The sequence below is a fragment of the Meriones unguiculatus genome, chromosome 3 (assembly GCF_030254825.1).
Source record: "Meriones unguiculatus strain TT.TT164.6M chromosome 3, Bangor_MerUng_6.1, whole genome shotgun sequence".
Lineage (NCBI taxonomy): Eukaryota > Metazoa > Chordata > Mammalia > Rodentia > Muridae > Meriones > Meriones unguiculatus.
This window is the reverse complement of record NC_083351.1, coordinates 10,360,687-10,382,777: the sequence shown is the minus strand read 5'-3', so window position 1 is coordinate 10,382,777 and position 22,091 is coordinate 10,360,687. Positions and strand designations below refer to the sequence as shown.

Genomic DNA, 22,091 nt, shown 5'->3' with positions numbered 1-22,091 from the left:
TCTCTCCCTATGGTACTGAGTTTTCTGGGGTGCTGCTGGCATTCTGAACGTACCCCTCCCCCACTACCCTACAACGTGGGTCCTGTTTGCCACGGCCATTACTGGGCAGCCAGAGACATAGGGTGGACACGGACTAGCCGCTAAGGCTCCGAAGCGGGCACAGACCCTATTGTTTGACTCCAAGGTCGACCCCTTAATTCTGAGAAAGGTGCCTTTTCGGAGAATTCGGAGCCTGGACAGGTCTGAGCACTGCAGTCCCATGGAGAGAACTCTGGGGTCCCGGGCTCTGTGCGCATCCAGCCCTGGGGTTTTTCCAGGTGTTTTACAAGCAGCCTCACCACACAGCTGAAGGTGTTAGTGTGCGGAGCGTTAAGGCCCTCTCAGAAAGACAGATAGCAAATGCTCTCCCTCACGTTTGCAGGTTTTCTACAGACGCGGTTATAAAATCATGTATGCCTATAAGACGGGAGAGTAGAAACCAAAACTGTCTAGGGGACCAAAGGGGTTGAGAAAAGGGTATACAGGAGAGAAGTGTGTGTGCATGATGTTAATACATATGTGCATGAGTGTGTCCGCACGTAACCCAGTGCCACGTGCAAGGCCTGCACACCAATGAAAAGGAAAGGAAAAAAAAGAGGGTTAGTTTGGAGGCATGGCTTCTGAATCTGGAAAGTTCTGTATTGTGAAGAGTTGCTCAAATAGAAAAAACTCTATTGGTTTACGCTTGTGTGTGTGTGTCAGGGTGTGTGTCTATTTGTCTGTCTGTGTGGAGGAGCATGGTTCTGAAGCCCCAGATGGGAAACGTCCCTCCCAGGTCTTCAACCAGTCCAACTTTACCATAGTATACAGGAAACTTCGAAAAATGCTAAGCCACCCTGAGAAAAAAAAATAACATTTCCCTTTAAGACCCCTTCCCTTGAAAACAGAGTTTCACTTTTATAGACCAGGCCATCCTCGAACTCTCAGAGTTCAACCTGTCTCTGCCTCCTGAGTACTGGGGTGAAACGTGTGGGCCACCGCATTCCATCCACCCAACCCCCCTTCTTTTAAATGAAAATACACTCCTAGGATGAACAGATGACTTAGAATTTCTTTTCCCCTGGAAGACAGGAGCTTCTGACACTATGTAAAGTCACAGGCCTTATATGAAAACCAGAACCCTGGGAGGACACCCCCACTATCCTGGCGATTGGAGGTGGGGTTGAGAGCAGACAGGGGGTGGAGAAGTTACAGGGACTGTGGGACAGAGGGCTTGGAGGAAGCTCTGCTCCCGTTCCTGGGCCACCAGGCACTGTGACCCTGCCTGCCGGCTCTGGGGGAGCCCCTTGCAAGCTGTGGGAGAGGAGGAGGCAGGTGCAGCATGACGTCAGCGCACCCCGCCGGCAGGCACACGTGAGCCCGAGGGGAGCATGACATTCATCGACACAGCGTGGCCGTGCTGCAGCTCCGTCTATCGCTCCAAACGGGAAAGCCTGTGAATTTGCAAGACCCCGGCCCTAGCTCTGCTGGGACCCCCTGCTGCAGGTTGAACGAGGCCATTTGGGGTCACCCACGCAGGATGTCTGGTGCCAACAGGCTGGATGGCCGCATTGTGTATGAACGAGGCAGCTCGTGAATAATGCATGTGACACCGATTATGCAAATCCTCAGAGTCTTACATTTTCAGCCAGCACGCCACAATGGGCTGCTGGGGGCCCTCTGAGGTCCTGCTCCATGGTTTCCTGTCTGTTCTTGAGGACCTGGGCTGCCAAATCCCAGGGGGCACCTTGGGAAGAAGCGGGCGCCCTGGCATGTCCAAGCTCCTCCTGTCTCTGCTACAGCTGCCCTGCTCAGTGCGAAGGACCCTGTCTTCTGCCTGAGGAAGCCCGTGGCACACGCATGTGGAGGCTTGTGATGTTTAATTCAGGGGATGGGTGTGAGCAGCCATGTTTGGGGCTGCTTTCACGGCTGGGGTTGGCTTCCTGGATGGGGAGGGGCATCCTTTTTTAATGGCCTGGCCTCCTCAGAGCTCTCTCTCTCTCTCTCATGCACACACACAGGAGTCACGTCCATGTTGAGGTACACGCAAGAGTCACGTCTATACTTATGCAAACCAGGGCACACTGTCACAGTCATGCATACACACACATATGGAAGCATGCCCATCATCATGCATATTTGAATGCTTAGGCATAAAGAGTCTTATGCGTGCAGACACTCATGTACACACATATGCATACACATACATGCATGCAAGGACACACATAAGCATGCAGCTCCAAAGTAAAAATAAAAAAAAAATAATAATAACAGTTACAGGGGGAGCCTTGGGGCCAGCCCAGCACGTAGCACAGGAATTAGGGGAGCGAGCTGGGGCCACGGTACCACTCTTCACCCGAGACTGTGTGACCCTGGGCCAACCTCTCAACACTCTGTTTTCACTTTTTTTTCCTCCTTCTTCTTTTAGACAGGGTTTCATCTCATATGACTCAGGTGGGCCCCAAACTTGGCTATGAACTCTTAACCCCTGTCTCCACCTCCTGAGCGCTGGGCTTACAGTCAGATGTCAGCAGTGCTGTGGATCTGACCCGGGGCTTTGTGCCAGGCAAGCAGGCATTCAACTGACGGAGCTACACCCCCTGCCTGGGTCTCTCAACCCACCGAGGCTCCAGTTTCCTCATCTGTTTAAAAAAAAAATCAGGCTCATAGTCGCGCCAGGAAGGGCTCTTGCTGGCATCAGTAAATGGCTGTGTCTGCATGGCACAGGCTGGGCCTGTTGAGGGTCAGGAGGAGATGGTGGCAGAGGTTAATTTCCTTGTCAGTCCTATCGGAGCCCGAGGTCTGTATTGTCTTAGGGAGAGTGGAGAGGGCTGCTGAGATCGCTCAGCGGGTTGAAGGAGCTTACTGCCAAGCCCAACAATGTGGATTTGATCTTCAAGACCCACAGAAGGCAAGAACTGACTCCTGAGGATTGTCTTCTGACACCCACATGCATGTTGTAGCACAAGCACACCCACACAGGCACAGGCAACGACACAGATAGATGTCACTAAGACCAATGCCAGTGAACACTGAGGTTCAGCGCTTAAGATATCAAAGCAGGCGGTAGCGTGCTGAGCCCAACTAGGTATGTTGGCCATAAAAGCTAGTTTGCATTTGAGGGGGAGGGTTCTCCTGAGATTGTCATTTCTTTCTTTCTTTCTTTCTTTCTTTCTTTCTTTCTTTCTTTCTTTCTTTCTTTCTTTCTTTCTTCTCCTCCTCCCCCTCCCTCCCTCTCTCTCTCTCTCTTTCTCTCTCTCTCTTTCTTTCTTTCTTTCTTTCTTTCTTTCTTTCTTTCTTTCTTTCTTTCCCTTCCCTCCCTCCCTCCCTCCCTCCCTCTCTCTCTCTCTTTCTCTTTCTTTCTTTCTTTCTTTCTTTCTTTCTTTCTTTCTTTCTTTCTTTCTTTCTTTCCCTTCCCCTCCCTCCCTCCCTCCCTCCCTCCCTCCCTCCCTCCCTCCCTCCTTTCTTTCTTTCTTTCTTTCTTTCTTTCTTTCTTTCTTTCTTTGTTTCCCCTCCCTCCCTCCCTCCCTCCCTCCCTCCCTCCCTCCCTCCCTCCCTTCCTTCCTTCCTTCCTTTGAGACAGGGTCTCTCTATGTACCTCTGGCTGGCCTGGAATTCACTATGTAAACCACACCGGCCTTGAACTCGAGATCCTCCTGTCTCTGCCTCCCAAGCGCTGGGGTTAAGCACGTGTACCCACGCCCAGTAGTTCTATGCAAGGGGCCAAGCGGCTCACCTTCTGCTGCTTGAAGGCCCTGTTGAGTCTCTTTTCCTGGTACAGCTGCTGCTCTGTGCGCTCCAGGGCCTCCTTCAGCAGCGCCTTTTCCTCAGCCTCTTTGTAGACATCATCCTCCAGCTTCGCCACCTGCGCCTGGTACAGCTGAAGGGTCGCCTTGCTATGCCTGGGGGCCAAGGAGAGACAGAGTGCCTTTTCCCCCTCACGGTCCCCATTCACCATCAAGGTCCCAAGCTCTCGAGATCCTTCCGTGCGGGGTTGACTTATGAGACCGTGACAAAGATGGGGAGTCGAGGGCAGAACACGTTACTTGATACCCCAGGGTGAGGGCGGGGCCCTGCAAGTCTTGGGGACGTGATGGACACTCAGAGTCACACCAGTGCCAACTTAAGATCTGTGTGTATGGGTACCCATTGGTTGTGTGAATGTGGGCACACACAGGCAGAGGCCAGAGGACAACCTCAGGAATGGATCTTTGCCTTTAACCTTGTGGAAGACAGGATCTCTTCGTGGTTTTTCGGCTTTGTAAGCGAGAACAGCGAATCCTCCTATTTCTGCCTCCTGTCTGTCTTCCCACTGGGACACAGGGATTACGGATACCTACCACTTCTTTTATGTGGATTCTGGGGATTCAGACTCAGCTCCTCACTCTTGAGAGACGCTCTTTTACCTATCAAACCATCTCCAGACTTTTGTTATTCTGAGACAGGGCTGTATGTTGCCCGGGCTGGCTTCGAACTTGCTGTTGTAGCTCAGGATATCCTTGAACTTCCGATCTTCCTGCCTCTACCTCCTGAGTGCTGGGATTATAGATGTGAGCCATGCCAAGTTTTATGCACCTCGAGGGGATGGAGCCCAGGGCTCCGTGCATGCTGGGTGAGCCCTCTATGGAGTCCTCTATGTCTGAGCTACGTCCCACCTCACAGGTCTTAACAGGTGTAGCTGGCGCACAGAGCAGACAGGCTTAGAGAAGCATGGTCCCCCAGGTGAGGGACCGCCCCCCCCAGGAGGCCGTGCCCCTAACTGATGCGCCCCAGCTCTGTCCTGTCCCCACCCAGCATCATGCTGCCGTCCACGCTTAGTCAGGGAGCACGTGCAGTACCTGTGCTGCTCCAGTTCCCACTCGTATCCTTTCAGGAGCTCCTCCTTCTTCTGAAGCCGGATCTTGAGCTGAGTGATCTTATCGAACACCAGCTCCAGGTCCTTCTGTCGGAGGTGGTTGACCTTCTCACACTCTTTGGGTGAGAGGTACTTCAGAGACACGTGGCCCGACATGTCCTTGATGTTCATCAGGCTGCCGAGCATCCTGATCATGTCCGAGTACTGCAAGGAGACGGGTTGCTGGTGAGGGCAGCGCTGGAGGCGGCGAGGGGCCCATCAGGAGGCCAGTGCCCGATTCTAGCTCATTCTTCCCAGCCGTGGGAAGCGAACAGGCATGTTGGGAGTGACTGCAGCTAGGCCTCCATTCCCCCCACAACCGTGTACAATAGGCCTTTTCAGGAATGGGCGGGAAAGGACAATAGAAATTAACACTCATTCTAACCATGGAGCTTTCAAAGAACTGGGCTGTGTGCTGATCCCTGACCCATGCTGGGGAGCAGCTGGGTCTCGCCAAGTTATTCGAGTTATCCAAACAGCTCAATATGGTTCAGAGGCCAATACTTAGCAAATGATACTGTGGTTAGCCGTCAGTGCTGGGGCGGAAAGGAGGGGGAAGGGAAGGGACGATTCATCCACACACCAGCTTCTCACTGAGTTCTAGGGCTTCCGAAGTATCTGGTTTTACTGACTTCTCGATGGCCGTGTTGGAGCCCAAGTTGAAAAGGCCATTCTGAGGCTGAAATAAGAGAGAAAAGAACAACACTAGGCCTTCTGTTGCCGGTGTCATCTGTGGGGAAGCTGGCACCCCGTGTGGCTATGGACAAGGCATTCCACACGCATCTCATCTCTATTCCCCACCATCTAGTCTGAATTCTTGGTCATCGACCTCGTCATACCTTCGCCAGCCTCTCCTCTGACGTCTTCATTCTCCATCAGGGTCTCTCAGCTGGGCTAAGGGTGCACTCCCCTCCCCCCCACCCCCCCCGCTTATTTAGGGATGTATAGACTCATCTGAAGAGGCAGAGTGTACTGGCATCAGATGGGAAGACAATGAGGATGCCACTGAACAAGGCAGTCCCCAACCACACTGGGCCAGAGTCTGACCCCAGATGGTTTGTGTGTGTGGAGAGGGAGGCCAGGGGCCAACCTTAGGTGCCACACCTCAGGCGCTGTCTGTCTTCCATCTTATTCTCTGGGACAGTATCACACATGAGGTCTTGAAGCTTGCTGTTCCCTAGAAATCCTTCTGTCTTTACTGGCCCAGCAAGTACACATTACAGTGCTCAGGTTTTGTTTCGTTTTTTTTTTTTTTTTTTTAAGAAGACAGGGATTCACTGAGTGCCTCTGGCTGTGTCTGGACTCACTCTGCAGGTCAGGCTGGCCTAGAAATCACAAGGACCCTCCTGCCTCAAGAGTGCTAGGGTTAAAGGTATGCATCCTCAGCCTCGCAGGGTCTGGGGTCAGGCTCAAATCATCATGCTTATGTGGCAGTTACTTTACCAGTGAAGGTATCCCAGACTCCAAATATCAATGTGTTGATGTTGAGAAGGCTAAGCGACAAGCTCCATAGAGTCAGAGACCGCCGCCCGTAGACCCCACACCTGTTCCTAGCGGGGCACTGGTCACAGGGGGGAGGACATGCGCCTGAGGAGCGAATGAATGAAGGCCACACGGGAACAGTGTGTTCTCCTTTCGTTAGAGGAACTTCGTTTTCACACAGCAGGAACGAGTCCTTGGGAAGACGTGGCCAAATGTTCTCTGGACCGTTTCCTGAGACGCTGAGGCTGGGCCTTCCAGCTGTGCACTTGCTGCGCCCTGCGTCAGCCAGTGGGCCTCTGGGAGCTCTGACTGGAAGCACGGGACAGCAGTCAGGCCAGGCAGAGGACATGGAGAGCCACGGATGACTGCAGGACACCTCATCAGGACCCAAGTGGACTTCAGTCCTCAGTAGGTGCATCATGGCATCTTGGGTGGCCCTCAGCACCCACAGGTGCCACCCTGTGACCCTCCCTGAACACCGAAACAGCACCAAGAAAACCCCGGCCATAAAGCCAGAAAGGCTTGCCAGTGACCGGCTGCTAAGAGTGGATGCCATTCTGTTTTATCTTGAGATAAGGTGTGTGTGTGTGCGTGTGTGTGTGTGTGCGCGCGTTCACGTGTGTGCACATGGGTGATGTACATATGTACAGGTGTGTGTAACCCATGTGGTGGCCAGAGGAGGTCAGGTGTCCTGTTTTGTCTCTCTTTGCCTTATTCCCTGAGACAGGATCTCTTACTGAACCTGGAGCTAGGCTGGCAGCCAGCAAGCCCAGTCTCCATCTCCCACAGTGCTGGGGTTTTCAGTGGGGCGGTGGCCACACCCTGCTTTTTCCATGGGTATTGTGGGCTTGAACCCAGATCCTCGTGTTTGAAGAGCAAGTGCTCTTACACACTAAGCCACCTCCCTATCCCTGACAAGAGGGTCTTTGAAAATGACAGTAAGCTGAGCAGAGTCCTCTCCAGGACCCCACTTTTCATCCTTCTCTGCAGACTGGCAGGATGCCCGGGGAAGACAGCCAGGGATAGAGAACAGGCTCCATCCTTCTTTACCTCTGCGGCCTTGGATGGGGCGCTTGGCTTCCGAAGCCCTAATTCTTTATCTGTAAACTAGGAACACTGGAAATGCTACAGCCCAGCTGCTGCAAGGCTCTACCAAGCAGGTGAAAGGCTCAACTCACTGTCCAGCACTAAACAAGCACTCAATCCATGGGGGCTTCTCTTCCTTCCACTTCCTCTTATAATTGTAATTGCTTCTAACCTTGGAGGACAGAGGCTTTTAAAAAACAGAGTTGAGCAGTTCCCTGCTGCGTGCTGGCAGTGCTGGGATAGGATAGGTGGTGGTGGTGGGGGGGTTAGACCGGTCTGAGCAGCAGAGTCAGTCAGGCTGTGAGATCTAGCTGACTTCCCGTCTGGAGAATGGGTATGCAGTTTTAGTACAAAAACCAACTCATTTCAAAGACCAGCTCATTTCTCTAGCACTAGGAAGTGCCCAGAAAGATCATTAGACAGGATATTGGTTCAAAGAAGATAACTTTGTTGTTCATCCTAGAAGCTTCCCTGTGCTTTATTCCCAGTTGGGTTAAGCCAGTATGTAGTCAGCGGGCCCTGGGATCGGCGCTGACCTGGGTTGCTGTTTGTCCACCAAACACCCAGTCTAACATCCTTTAGGTTCTGAGATCACCTTCAATGTCACAGTTAGCCACTCGTGAGGATCTTGGCTTCTGAGCCCCACTCTTTCCTGGGATAATGTTATTTAGGAACAACAGCCACCTACTCTTCAGTATGAGCTCTGAGTAGTCAGGCACTGGGGGTTGGGGGGAGCATTCGTAGTGTTATCTTGACTTTTGTTGTTGTTGAGGGCCATAAGTTGCCCTGGTGTCTTCCTGCCTAAGCTCCTGAGTCCTGGCATTATAGGTGTGCGTTGTCTCTGCTGGCTCTCCTTTCAGGTTGTTGCCGAAGCCTTGCTGGCAGACGCACACCATTCAGGCTAGGCTCCCTCACAGGACTTTCCCTAGCCCTCTCACCACCGCTTCTCACCATAAGTTTACAGGGAACGGCAGACTTTGGCAAGCTTGTGGCCTAACCACACAAATCAGCCCGTTGGACATTTTCTGTGGAGGAGGAGCCTTCTGCTTCAGCGACCAATCTAGCCTAGAGTCAAAGCAACAGCATAGCATACTGTGCAGATGGAAGGCCACTGTGCTGGCCAATATGTGTAGACAGACACCTGCTCAGCAGGGAGGCCCTGGCCCTGAACCTCCAACGCACTGATCTGTGGCTCAGCTCATACCAGCCCTACTGCCCACCCTCTCACATCAGTCACTGCAGAGAGAAATGGAGTTTTGGTTACCGATCGGATCTCTATCCTTGAGAGAGACGTCAAGTCAGGCTTTGCGTCTAATAATATTTTCTGTACATTTTTTTCCATTCTGAGGGTCTTTAGTTCTAGGAACGACTCATTCATGTGGTCCTTATGATCTACAAAAGAAATAGTTTAGACTCAGGAAGAGTGATCGTCATCACTGTAGCTACGACTTACAGGACACTAGCTTAGCCACAGGACCGTTTTAGCCCTCGAAGCCTCCCTGGCAGATGGAGAGATTAAATGAGTGTGTGTGTGAGGCTTTGGCCACACAGGTGTCATTGCAGTGAACCTCACCAAAGGCCTTCCAGGCGGAGAGGTAACAATGGGGCTTCTCCTAGGGGCCCCAGTGCCCAGTGCCTTGCTCAGCCACCAGCTGCCCTTTCTGAGCCAACCCCAGCCCTTCTGAACGGGGTACTCTAAGAGGATCCCCCCCCCCCGCGCTCGGTCCTCTGTTGTTAGCATTAGACCATGACAAAGTCCCCACCGGGTCACAGCGAAATAAGCAGGAAAACAGTAGTGAGTTTTTCATGTCCTATTTATTTACTTGACTCCGAGGAAGGACCTGGCCCGTCACTGTATAATGTACTTCTGATTACGAGATAATGGGGACATGGTGGCCAGTCAACCAATTCCCCAGGTGCATGCTAGGCTCTGCCCCGGCTGGGACTAGGGAGCACAGAACTTACTAGAGGAGTTGGCCTTCTCAAGTTCTTTGATTCGTTGCCGGAGTTCCGACAAGGCCTTTTTCTGCCGCTGGATGACCTCCTCGTGTCGAGACCCTTTGCACTTGGCTCCGAGGTCACTGAAGGACTGCCCCTGGGGACAAGGTAACAGACAGTAGCTCCGTAAGGACCCGGGTATTTCCCAGTGACACACACAGTTCCTGTTTGGCAGAAACCCTGTCTCTCGGCACTTCTGGAAAACATCACAGAAGCTTCAGCAAAGGAGGGATTTAAATTTTTATCGCAAATATCAAGTCCCATGTAGGAGGGTTTTCAACTCTCCTTCCTACTTACTGGCACTATAAATAAAACATCCCTCTCTGAAGCCTTTATTTCTTCTAATGCTCCTTCCTTCCTCTTTTCTTTCTTTTCTTTTTTTTTTTTTTTTTTTTGAGTCAGGGTCTCTCTATGTAGCCCTGGCTGTTCTGGAACCCACTCTATAGACCAGGCTGTTGATCTCAAACTCTGCTTCTCAAAGCCTGCCACTGCTTCCTTAGTGCTAGGGTTAAAGGTGTGTGCCACCATGCCCAGTTTTAGGTTTCCATTTGTTAACCGTCTGATCTTGTTTTGAATAGTAACTTTTTAAAAAGGATTATTTTATTACTTTTAAAATTGTGTGTGTGTGTGTGTGTGTGTGTGCACCTGAGTGCAGGTGCCTGTGGAGGCCAGAAGAGGGCATCAGAACCCATGGAGGTAGCATTATAGGTGGTGGTGAGCTGCCTGATGTAGGTGCTAGGAATGGAATTTATGTCCCGTGCAAGAGCAACAGGTAAACTTAAGTATTGAGCCATCTCTCCAGCCCTTCCAGTTCTACTTTTTGGAAGGCATTTTTACTTTTTTCTTTCCCTTTTCTCCCTCCTGTGGTGCTGAGGATGGAACCCAGTTTCCTGCACACTAAGCTCTTGCTTTGTTGCTTGGCTGTGTCCCAGCTCCAGAAGGACATTTTAGATGAGACCTTAGGAGGTTCCTTTTACACTGGTAATGAGGATGGCCTTTCTATCTGTTTGGAGCTACTGGACAGCCTGGCACCTGGTTGGTCTGAGACCCCAGGATCTCTAGAGTTGCAGATCCAACAGAACTTTCTGCAAAAGAGAACATTCCATACCTGCCTCATCCAGTAAGAGAGCTGCTGGCCACAGGCAGGGACTGTTAGAGACTAGTGTGAGGTATATTCAGGGCACAGGCAAGGAGTGCCTGTGGTCTTTAAGAGATGAATTCAGAAGAATTTAGGATTTTTTTTTCCTCTAGAAAAACGAGAGATGCACCCCTGTAACACAGAGTGCTTGCCTAGCACACAGACAACCTGAGGTTGCCTTCCCAGCACTGTATACACTGAGGTGACACACATTTGTGATTCTAGTACTTGCTGGGTGAAAATGGAAGGATCAGAAGTTTAAGGTCCTTCCTGGCTACATAGTGAGTCTGAGGTTGGCCTGGGTTATATGAGTTCCTTTCTCAGTTCTCTAACAAATTCAATCATTCATTCACATGGAGTGCACATTGGAGGTGCCAAGCTTGCACTAGGCCCTGGGGTTCCATCAGTGACAATGGCAAATCCTTGCTGTCCTGGATTTTGTATCCCAGTACAAGGAGACAGACAGTGGGGGGGGGAAGGTAAATAGGGAGAGACACGGTGGGCAGTGACAAATGTTTAGTAGATAATTAAGAGGGGACCAGGGCTGGGGTTTTCAGTTGTCAGACAGTTGCTAGGGGGAGGCCTCAGCCAAATTGGCAAGAATGGGAAGAAAGCGACGATGTCTCTTTTATAACTATTTTTAAAATAGCAGCGTTTGGTTTAGTTTAGGTTACAGATATAGATACGAAAGACAACATATAGCATGAGGTGAACTGAAATTATTAAAATTTTATATAGCTAGGCATCTCCGTTGCTATTTCTTCTTCTTTTATTTTCTTTCTTTCTTCTTCTCTTTAATGTTTTTCCTTTTTAAGTTTTTGTTTGTTTGTTTGTTTTTCTGAGACAGGATCTCAGATAGACCAGGTTGCCCTCAGGCTTTCTGTGTGGCCTGGCCCTTGAACTCTCCTGGCCCTCCTGTCTCCACCTCCTGAGGGCTGGGATTTCAGGCATGCCCCACCGCGCCTGCTTTGTGTGGTATGACAGTGGAGGCACAAAGCTTTGTGAACCTCACAAGCACTCTACCAACTGAGCTACCCGCCCAGCCCTGTTTCTGGGTATAAATGCATCTGTCTAAGTGATGATCAATCCGTCACGAGCTACCCATATTCTCATTCATATTCATTGCTCCCCCAACCCCCTCTTCCCTATGCCAGATACTATTCCAGGCACCTCCATCAAGGACCCAAGCTAAGCCTTCCCCAAGGAGCTGAACTTTGTGCAGCAGATGGATGATGGTGAATAGTTTGGCATTAGACACCGTAGCCTCAGTGAGTGAGAAACCCAACCACAGACAGAGTGGAGGCCAGGAAAAGAGAATCGTTTGTTCTTCCTGTGCTGATGTTGGTGCATCCTTGAGTCCAGTAGGATGATGGTTCTCAGGCTCCGTGCTGTCGTACTGTTTCCGGGGGGGGGCAGTTCAAGGCCCACAGCCTCCTTCAAGGGGCTCAGCAACGATGTCCGAATGCTCCCTTCCTCCTTCTGGCTCTCATACCTTTACCTCCTTCTGGCTCTCCACCAAAGTCTCCCCTGTGGAGGCCTCTGACCATGAGTTCTGAGAGAACCCTTCCCAGCATTGTCCTAGTCAGTACCATACCCCTCCCCCCAGCCCCCACTCTGACGTAAGCAGTGGTTATCTGGGAAGAGGAAACCTCCATTGAGAAAATGTCTCCAAATTAGTCTGTGGAGAATTTTCTTGATTGATGGGGGATGGTGGGGCAGCCCATTGTGGATAGGGCTGTCCCTGGACAGGTGGTCCTGGGGTGAGCAAGCCAGAAAGTAGCACTCCTCCCTGGCCTCTGCTTCACCTGGCCTCAGGTTCCTGCCCTGACTTCCCTCAATGATGCACTGTGGTGAGATGACATGAACCTTTTCCTCCCCAAGTTGTTCTTAGGTCAGCGTGTTTATGACACCAATGAAAGCAAACTAGGGCAGTCTCCAGTCCTGCCCTAACGGCTCCTCAAGCCACTTGCCCCTGCCTTCTCCCTAGGGCATTTTATTCTGTTCAGTAGACTGTTTCCTTTCTGCTCCCTCCCTTCCCTCACAGGAGCTCCAAAAGCGAGGGCAAAGCATGCCTCCTGTGGAGACTGGTCCTCCCAGGATGGTTCTCAAGCTGTTCAAAGTCTGGAAGGAGGGAGGGGCCTGTCCCCAGCTCAAGGCTGCCAGGTGAGTGAGGGGACCCAAATACACTGGTGTATTGCCCTGAACTGGTCCGCCTCCAGGCATGGTTCCGTACAGGTGATATTCATCGGCTGGAGGGCACTTTTGTCCTGGAAGGAGCCATCTGAATGTCCCCTCCTTCTGGATAGGAGCAGACAGGAGATGCTGACCTGGGGCTGAAGAACGGGCTCAGCAGCCAGGCCAGACTCCCTAGTCTTTCATGCACTGGGAGAGGAAGTACCAGGCGCCTCTGGGAAATCTCATACCGAGAGAGGACACAGATTCTTTCTCATACAACTCTTGAGCCCTCTGACCCTCTTTGGTTTTGGAAACAGGAAGTAGCCTGGACGAGGATCACTGTTCCAAGAAAGGATGCTTTTTGCCTTTTATCTTGCATCCTTCTCTCTCCTCCCTACCCCCTCTCCCCCCATCAGCTCCAGCTTTGAGACAGAAACTAAAAGTCACCATTCAACAAGTCTCCCCATTAAACGCATGTAGGATACGGGTTGGGGGGTTGGTATATGTAGGGTACCTGTGTCTAGCGCAAGGCCTGGTATACAGCAGGTGCTCAGCAGTGGCTGGCTGTGGGTCAGGTCCTGCTTTGAGGGCTTAGGGTTTCAACAGGATTGACTGACATTTCCCCCCCAGCTGAGCTTCCAGCCACCTGGTACTCCTCCTCCCGGTTGCCCCGAGCAACGGGAAACCACTTCTATGTAAGTGCTCTGGCTAACACTCAGTGCCAGGGAAGGCTGGCTAGACCTCAACCCCTTTCATCCTGGCTGCCTGAAGCCCTGGCTCGCTGCTGTCTGGCAGAGGCAGCATCTTTGTTGACGTTTTTGGCCTTGTTTCTTTTGCAGCTGCTTCCCAAAGGCATCTGGTTTCCCAAAGAGAAACGAAAAGGATGTCCTGGAAACTGAGGCCTCAAGGAACCGCTGCACCCTACAGTCAGCCTACTAGGCATGATGGCCCCAGGCGCAGGGGCAGAGTGAGCATCAGCTGTGAGGACCACTGGATGGACCTCTGGGGAGTCACCCAGGGAGAGCTTATCAAGCGAATGCCATGGTATGTGTGTGGGGGGATTCGGGGTCACATTAACTACATGGCCCTTTGGGAAGGTCACTGGGTTCTGTGCCGCACAGTTTACGCCAGCAATTTCACAGCCAAACATGAGTTCTACATATGGGCAGCCATGCTAATTACAGCGTTAAGGAGACACAGCTAAAATCTTCATCATCTGGAGACTGGCTGGATAAAATGAACACAAAATGGAATTCCAAGCAGTCACCTAAATGAACAGAGTGGACTTTTACAGACTCGGTTGAAAAGATGCCATCGAATGAATAGTGTTGGTGGGCTGAGGTGATGGCTCAGTGGTTAAGACCACTTGTTGTGCAAGCATGAGGGAACTGAGTTCAGATTCCCAGCACCCACTAAAAAAAAAAAAAAAAAAAAGCTAACCATGGCTGTATGCACCTGTAACCCCAGAGCTGGTGGGGATGCGATGTGGGGAGGGGGTGTCTTGGAAACAGCAGAATCACCGTGGCTTGCTCATCAGCCCTGCAGGAAAAATAAAGTGGTGAGGGACCCTGTTTCAAGGGTGATAAGACAGACAGAGCCAGATAGCCAATGTTTTTTTCCTTTGGCTTCCTCACATGCATATCACACACACAGACACACACAGACACATGCACACACACAAAGGGGGAAAGGGAGAGAGAGACAGAAAGAGAGAGAGGGAGATTAACAAATGGAAGAACTAGCACAATGTAATTGCCTACCAGATGGAGGTATGTACATGTTGTGTGTTTGGAAGTATGCATAAATAAATACAATATATTTCCCCATAACCCTCTGGAGTACGACTGTCATTCTCAGACGGGGGAGCCGGTGCACACTGACCGCCCTAGGGCCACAGACTTTCTATGTGGAGGGATTGGGACTCAAACCCGGGCCAACTTGATCCAAGGCGCATAGCCAACCACTGCCCGCCACTGCCCGTTCATGATGGCAGGCAGGGAGAGCAAAGAGCTGCTGACACCGGTCCACTGTCACTAGTGTAACCCTGGAGACTGTGATCGTGGGTGGGGGGCTCTGTTTCTCTTGGTCATTTACGGTGGATGAGCAACACTCTCGGGAAAGAAAGCTTGAACCTTGGGCTGTTGGAGCTGCCTGGCCCCCTAGACACTGACCTCTTGGAAGCTGGAGAATGTGTCTGTGTGGACTGGTTCTATCTGCATTGAGATGTCACACTTCTGGCTCAGATTCCTAGGCTTCTGCTCCGTGCTCAGCTGGGGTCTGGGTTTCTCTTGGGAAGCCCTGGGCAGAGAGGGGCGTCATGGGTGTCAGGCAGCTCAGGGCCCTCAGACCTTTGCATGCCTCCGTAACCTGGAAGTAAAACTATTTCCACAGGTGACAGTTCTTTCAGACTTCCTGCATTTAAGCCTAGCTCAGTTACCTGGGAGAATGCGCATGCCAGAACAAAGCACAGCTGTTTTAATTAATGAGTCTAGGAAGCAATGAAACACTACCATTCATTCATCTGTCTGATTTAACCAGCCTTTACTGAGCCCTCTCTGTGCCAAAAGCCTTGGGGTGGTCATGCCACGTGGATCCCTTCCCACACCTGAGCGTCTCCTTGAGGACTTTCAGTTCCCTGTCTTTCTTCTCCAGAAGGCTATTCATCTGCGCCATCTTCGCCTTGAGTGTGCTCAGCTCCATCTTCTGCTGCTGCACCAGGGCCACGTGTCGCTCCAGCTCCAACTTCTGCTTCTCGCTTAGGTCCCCTGGGAGTGACAGGAAGTTAGTGGCAAGTAGTTCCCCACCTCCGGTCTCTGCCGTGGACTAGCTAACAGCCCTGGAAGGTCCACGAGGCAGGTCTGCCCCAGGGTTCCCAGCGCTTCTAGTGGTCCCCAGGAGCTCTGCCGGAGCCTTGGCATGTGACAGAGGGGGCACAGCAAGTTCCCCGCTTCTGCCTCAACCACCAAAAGAGCCCTATCCCCTCCCCAAGCCCCTACGGTCTTTTGGGACACTCTGGCCAATGTTCACCTGCCCGCTTCTGGGTCTTTTTGTTTTCAGACAGGGTCTCATGCATCCTAGGCTGGTCTTGATATGGCCAAGGGTGACCTTAAACTTCAGATCTTCCTCAGTGCTGGGGTGCAGGGTGTGAGACCAGGCTCACTCTCCTTTAGTGCTGGGCCTCATGCGGCCTGGGCAAGCACTCTACCACCCAAGCCTCATGCCCGACTGCTTTCCGCCCAGGGCTCTCAGGCCCTGGAGTCTCCCGGGCTAGGTGCCTGCCAGGCACGACAGCGTTCCATGCACAGCTGGCACAGACAGCCGTTCCCGCTCCTCACTCTCTCTGGCAGAATTAGTTCTGGGTACCTCGGTGCCCTCTTGATTGGCAGCCCACTGCCCTTCACTCCCCTGCCTCCCTCTGGCTCAAGCCCTGCTTCACTGCTGGCATTTACTGGGATGCTGACGTGAATAGACTGGCTGTGGCGGAGTTCTGGTTTAGGGCCTACTGCTGTGGAGAACCTTCACCAGGGCCCTTGTGCTGCCTTAAATCTTTGGTTGCTGGCTATGGGAGAACTACTGTTGGCACCCCCCCCCACACACACACACTTCACAGATGAGGATGCTGAGGCTCGGAGAGGTACAGTCTTGTCTGAAGTCAAGGGCCTAATGGTGATCTTTCCCACCCCTACCCTGGGTAGCCGTTGAGGAAGGAGGTGTGTGGCCTTTTTGCACAAGGAAGAGGAAGCATGCGAGGCCTCTCTACACTGCCCCCAGGGTCCTGCAAAGGACCGGCCCCCAGGGGAACCCCACTACTGCCTTCCCAGGGGTGAAGACGCTCTGCAGCAGATGATACTGACGTTCAAGGTCCACCAAGTCTGTGTGATCCCGGGGTGACAGGGGCTACAGGCACACAGGAACCCAGATCCACACGAGGCTTTGGGACCAAGGTTGCTGACTCTTTGCCTTCACTTCCTTCCTGAGTGGGTCAGGGTGTCAGATGACCCAGGAACTCGTACCAACCTCTCAGGTCTGACATCCGGCTGTGGGCTTCACTGAGGTTTGTCCTCAGCCCCATGATGATCTCCTGCTGAGACAGGATTTCCTTCTGAGCAGTCAGCAAGTCATCTCTGCAATGTAAGAAACAAAAAACAAAAACCAACCAACCAAACAAACAAAAACAAACAAACAAAAACAAAAAAACAAAAAACAGGCCAAGTCAGCTGTGGCCAACTCCCCAGTGACTCCCAAAAGACTGGATAGCAGGACCCAGAGAAAGACTCAAAATGCCTGGGGATGGACCCTGGGACCCCAGCCCAGGCAGGGACAGGCAGCCTTTAAATACTCAGAAAGAACCTCATTTTGATGCACTTTTACTTAGCACACTATGAGAAAGAACGAGGGGTCTGGTGGGATTGGACTGAGGTCTGCTGAGGTCTAGTGAGGGTGTCAGCCAGTTCTGCAATGGGCCCTGTCAACACAGACGGACATGCGGTGAGGTTTTGTGGAAAGAGGGTAGAAGACCATTTGGGAGCTCAGGACTTCCACGAGGATGGGGAAGAAGACTGGGAGACAATAAGGGCTTTCTGTTTGTTCCCTGGCATGCTGAGACCCTGAGCAGCGGGGACCAGACATTAAGGAGATGCAGGAATGGTAAGAAGACAGACTTCCTGTGCCACACATGGCAGGGGCGACTTTGACACTGTGAGGATTGCTGTTTGCACTGGAGGGGTGTCCCCCAGGACAGACACTCATTAGGGATGACAGAATGCACAGGGGGAGAAAGTAAAGGGAAGCTGTATTTTGGAGGGGGTTTTATTTTGTTGTTGTGTTTTGGAGGGAGTCTGAGGGGCCTGGATGGAAAGACGTGCTTCGGGTGCACTTGTGTTGGGGGAGGAATGGCCTTGTGTAGAAGGCTTTGCCACTTGTCACTCTCCAGCAAGCCCTGGCTCTTCTCACACGGGTGCCTCTGTCTTTCTCAGAGTGATGGATTAACTCTTCCTTCTTCACGTACGGCTTTGCAGGAACCTTCTGGACTGTTCTACTCATCACTTGTTTAATTTTCAGGGCTTCACACACACAAGGCAAGTGCTCTCTCACAGAGCTATGTTCCAAGCCCCTGTGCTGTGTTTTGGGCCCCAGGCTTGTCTCCTGTGTTCACTTCAGAGGGCTGGGCTCACAGGTGTGGGTCCCTACACCCGGGCACTGACAGGTTTGTTTTCTTTCAAACTGTCATTTCCTCGAGGCTCAATAGACTTTGTGACCCTTAGGGAGGGTTGGGATCGGGGACGAGTGAGTTAAGGTCAATTAGTCCAATCTGCTTTTCCCTCCTTACATCTTCTATATTTTGTGTGTGGATGTGTGTGGGCGCATACTTGCCACATTGCACCTGTGGGGACAGCTTGGGGAGAGTCACTCTTCACCATGTGGGTTCTGGGGAGCAAACCCATTGTCAGGCTCAGCAGCAAGCCCCTTTACCCGCTGAGCCATCTTGCTGGCCAGAGTTTTAGCGGAACCTGTTAACCCTTTCCGGGCCTTTACCCTTTGTAAGTGGTCTCCACTGTCAACATGGATCAAAAGATCTCGACCCTTCCCAGAGGGGTTCAGGAGGCAAGGCCATCCACAGCGCCAGCTCCCAGTCACCAAGCTGCAGGCATGTCCTTCCTACAGAGGCAGCCGCTGAGGGAGGCAGCCTGACTCACCAGGACTGCAAGGCCACCAAGCGTGCAGTTGTGCTGTGAACAGACAGCTGCCTGGGTCCTCCCACCGCTCCTCCTTCTCGGCAGAGATTGGGAAACCTAAGCAGCAGCAACAGCACTTATCTGACCTTGTCCCAGCATCTCCAGTGCCCTTGGTACTTACATCAGGTGGTCGCACGCGATTTCTTTGTCACTGTTGTCCAGCGGGGTGTCTGCTGTGGACTCCTGGGGCGCGTCCTCCTTTTGAGCTGTGTGCACCAGAGAGACACGTCAACATCATCACAGGCCGTATCAGTGGACTCTCCCTTTTCCCTGCCCCGTGGACACACCTGTGTCTCTCACCACTCACTGGCACTTTCTCTACCCCGAGACTCCTTACATGTGTAGCTAAGGCTGAGGCTGTCTCTGTGTGTGAAGTCTGGATGTGGCTTGTGTCCTCTGAAGTGATATGTTGACATTTAATCCCCACTGTGAGGACTTAGAGGAGTGAGGAGATGAGGCCATCATGGTGGAGGATCATGGATGGACCCATGGATGCCAGCTTCAGAAGAGGGACAGAGACTACACACATTCACATGCCTTGTGTCTTGTTATTTTCTACCTCCTCCTATTATAAAAACAAAACAAAACAAAACAAAACCAGAGTCTCTTGGGCTGGAGAGATGGCTCAGAGGTTAAGAGCACTGGCTGTTCTTCCAAATGTCCTGAGTTCGATTCCCAGCAACCACATGGTGGTTCACAACCATCTATAATGGGATCTGGTGTCCTCTTCTGGTGAGCAAGTGTACACACAAGACAGAACACTGTATACACAATAAATAAATAAATCTTAAAAAAAAAAAAAAAACCCACACAACCAACCAAACAGAAAAATCATTCTCATGTAGCTCAGGCTGGCCTCAAACTTGCCATGTAGCTGATGATAACTCTGGACTTCTAATCCCCCTGCCTCCACCTCCCAAGTGTTAAGATTCCAGGCGTGGAACAGCACCAGATCGTGTTTCCGTGGTGACAGATTGAACCCGGGACTTCCTGGGCCAGCACTCTACCAACTGAGCCACACCCCATACCCCTTCTCTCTTGACATGTGACACCCTAAGTTTTCTCAGGACCCTGCTGGCAAGGCCATCACCAGAAACATACTTTCCACCTTGAACCTAACCTCCACCTAAACTGCTTCTTTTTCATCTGACTACTCATAATACTGGTCCAGCAACAACAGAAAACGAGCTAATATGGCTATGAGCTCTCCCTGGCTACTGGGTGAGGCAGAGGTCATCAATGACACCCACAGACAAGAGAGCAATATGGGAATGAGGGACCTGATGCAAATGGCCAGGCCAAGCTTCAAGCCCTACTGAGGGGTTACATCTCTCTTTTTAGACAAAACTCTTAAAATAATCCATGTTTCCTAGCTTCCTGGCTTCCTCACAAACTCCGTAGCCCACTGTCCTCTGCTTTCCAGTTCTTACTCAGTTGTTTCTTTACTTAACAAACACTTATTTTCAATGCCTGCTTTATGGCAGACAACCACCTCAGGGTGGAGATGACAAAGATGCTGTCTCCCTTAGGTCCCATTGAGCATCCTCACTCTTACCTGGACTCTGAGTCAGGAGACAGAACCTGCTCTGTGCCCTGCTTGTCCCGAATCACTGTTTGGGCGCTAACTTGGTTACTCATAGGGATACTGGTTGGCTTGTCTATCATGGATCTCCAAAGGAAGCTGAGGCATCACATGTGCACAAATGAGAGGGCTGTATGAATGGCGCACAAAAGTGAGCCTGAGCTAACCCTCTGTGTCTCCCACTGGAGGGTAGCTCACCTCTGGAGGGTAGACACTTGGCTGTGAAGTGGGAGGGGAATGAGGCTAACAGTGGAGGGAGTTAGCTAAGCCGGGCACCCTGCCCCCAGGCAAAGCCTATCCAGTGCCAAACACCAACAGTGCTGATGTTGAGGCCTCTGCATCCAGAATTTTCCTCCCAGAGCTTAGTGTCTGTCATGAGTGACCTAGGTCATTTAAGGTGAGCGAGTGGCTTAATTCTGGTTGCTGTTTTTAGCCTCTTTGGGTTTGTTTTGTAGGAGGCTGGTCCCGGCTGCCCAGGAATGCTGTTAGTAAGGTCACAGTGGCCAGAGGCATAGAGAAGGCCCTGGACTGTCATTTTCATGTAGAAAAGACAACTCCACTAATAGCTCTGGCTGCCCACGTGCTTCGCCAGCTCACTGGGTTGGCACAAAAGATGTCCTAACTCATTGTCATTACTTTGGTTCCCTGAGGCCTCGGAGGGCTTCCAGCGTCATGTGCAACGAGGAGCAGAGAGAGAATGAGGGAGGCTTTCAGAGGAGCCCTCGAGGGAGCTGCTCTTCCATAGCCCCGCCCCCACGCCCTACCTAGTTCATTGTCTTTTAAGTTTGCGATGTCCTCTTCTATCCTCCTGTGGTGCTGAGTCACTTGGCAGAGCCTTTCCTCTAGGCTCACGATGGTCTGCGAGTGCTGTCTGATTTGCTCCTTGTACTCGGTGATCTCCTCTTCGAAGCCGTGCTTCTGGGATTCCCGCTCATCCACCAGCGCCTTCATCGACTGCTCCTGCAGCTTCAGCTGCTGCTCCGTCCTTACCTGGGGAAACACTCTAACCTCAGGAGCCAGCTCAGACGGCAGCAACCCGCCTCCTCTGCACGCACCGGTGCAAGGCTGCCTCCCACCTCAGAGCCTCTGCATGCCCTGTTCCTGCTGGCATTCTCTCCCTGCCCCCAAGGGCTGCTCCACCGTCTTCCAGGTCTCGGCTCTAGCCAACGTCACCTCCTTGGAGGAATCTTCCCAGACATGTTCATAGAAGAGCCCCAGACAATTTCTATTTGAATTTTCTTGTCCCCACACCTGGAGTGGCTTTGTGTTTTGTTTTTCTCTGAGCTCCACACAACAGAAACCTTGCCTGCTCTTTTGCTGGCATGCCCACAGCACCTAGACCCAGATGCTGGATGAAAAGTAATGAGTGGTGTGTGTGAGCTGAAGAGGGGGCCCAGGAGGCTGTTCCAGAGACCTGGTTTCAATTCCCAGCACCCACATGGCAGCTCACAACCATCTCTAACACCAGTTCCAGAAGACCCGGCACCCTCTTCTGACCTCCACGAAAACCAGGCACACAGGTGGTGCACAGACATAGACGCAGGCAAAACACCCATATGTTTAAAATAAAAATTAATATATCTTTAAAAGATTAATAAATGGATGAACAGTTGGACCAAAAAAAGCAAACCGATTTGTATTTCTTTGTGTGTGTGTGTGTGTGTGTGTGAGGCTCAGAAGACAACCTTGTGTGTCATTCTTCAGGTGCCATCCTGGAATTTACCAGTAGGCTAGGTGGGCTGGTCAGCGAGGCCCAGGGGTCTGCCAGTCTCGGCCTCCCCTGGGCCGGACTACATGCAGGCACTGCAGTTCTTATCAGCTAAAATTACCAACAGAGGCTCTTACACAGAAAATCAGACAGAACTTGTAAGTAAGCTCCACTTTCTGAGTCCTTTTTGACCTCTCAATCCCAGACCCCTCCGACTCCTCCTACGTCACCAGCCCCGCCTTCCTCGGCCCCTGCCCCGCCTTCTTCGGCTCTTG

The 22,091-nt window shown here is 51.8% G+C and overlaps 1 protein-coding gene and 1 long non-coding RNA gene across 2 annotated transcripts in view; one reads left to right on the top strand and one right to left on the bottom strand.

Annotated features, from left to right (window-relative positions):
- Positions 1 to 22,091, bottom strand: part of Fhad1 (forkhead associated phosphopeptide binding domain 1) — a 112,501-nt gene that overhangs the window by 10,570 nt on the left and 79,840 nt on the right. Inside the window, exons 22-31 of the mRNA XM_060379138.1 lie at positions 20,873 to 21,098; positions 18,648 to 18,732; positions 16,809 to 16,915; positions 15,397 to 15,556; positions 14,963 to 15,089; positions 9,446 to 9,575; positions 8,745 to 8,872; positions 5,496 to 5,591; positions 4,857 to 5,077; positions 3,755 to 3,920 (exon numbers count right to left, since the gene is read on the bottom strand). Of these exons, the coding sequence (XP_060235121.1) occupies positions 3,755 to 3,920; positions 4,857 to 5,077; positions 5,496 to 5,591; positions 8,745 to 8,872; positions 9,446 to 9,575; positions 14,963 to 15,089; positions 15,397 to 15,556; positions 16,809 to 16,915; positions 18,648 to 18,732; positions 20,873 to 21,098 (1,446 nt within the window). The remainder of the gene's footprint in view (positions 1 to 3,754; positions 3,921 to 4,856; positions 5,078 to 5,495; positions 5,592 to 8,744; positions 8,873 to 9,445; positions 9,576 to 14,962; positions 15,090 to 15,396; positions 15,557 to 16,808; positions 16,916 to 18,647; positions 18,733 to 20,872; positions 21,099 to 22,091) is intronic.
- On the top strand, positions 6,714 to 14,607 carry LOC132652948 (uncharacterized). The gene is made up of 3 exons (XR_009590505.1): positions 6,714 to 6,802; positions 12,661 to 12,779; positions 13,631 to 14,607. It is a non-coding gene; the product is annotated as an uncharacterized LOC132652948 (long non-coding RNA).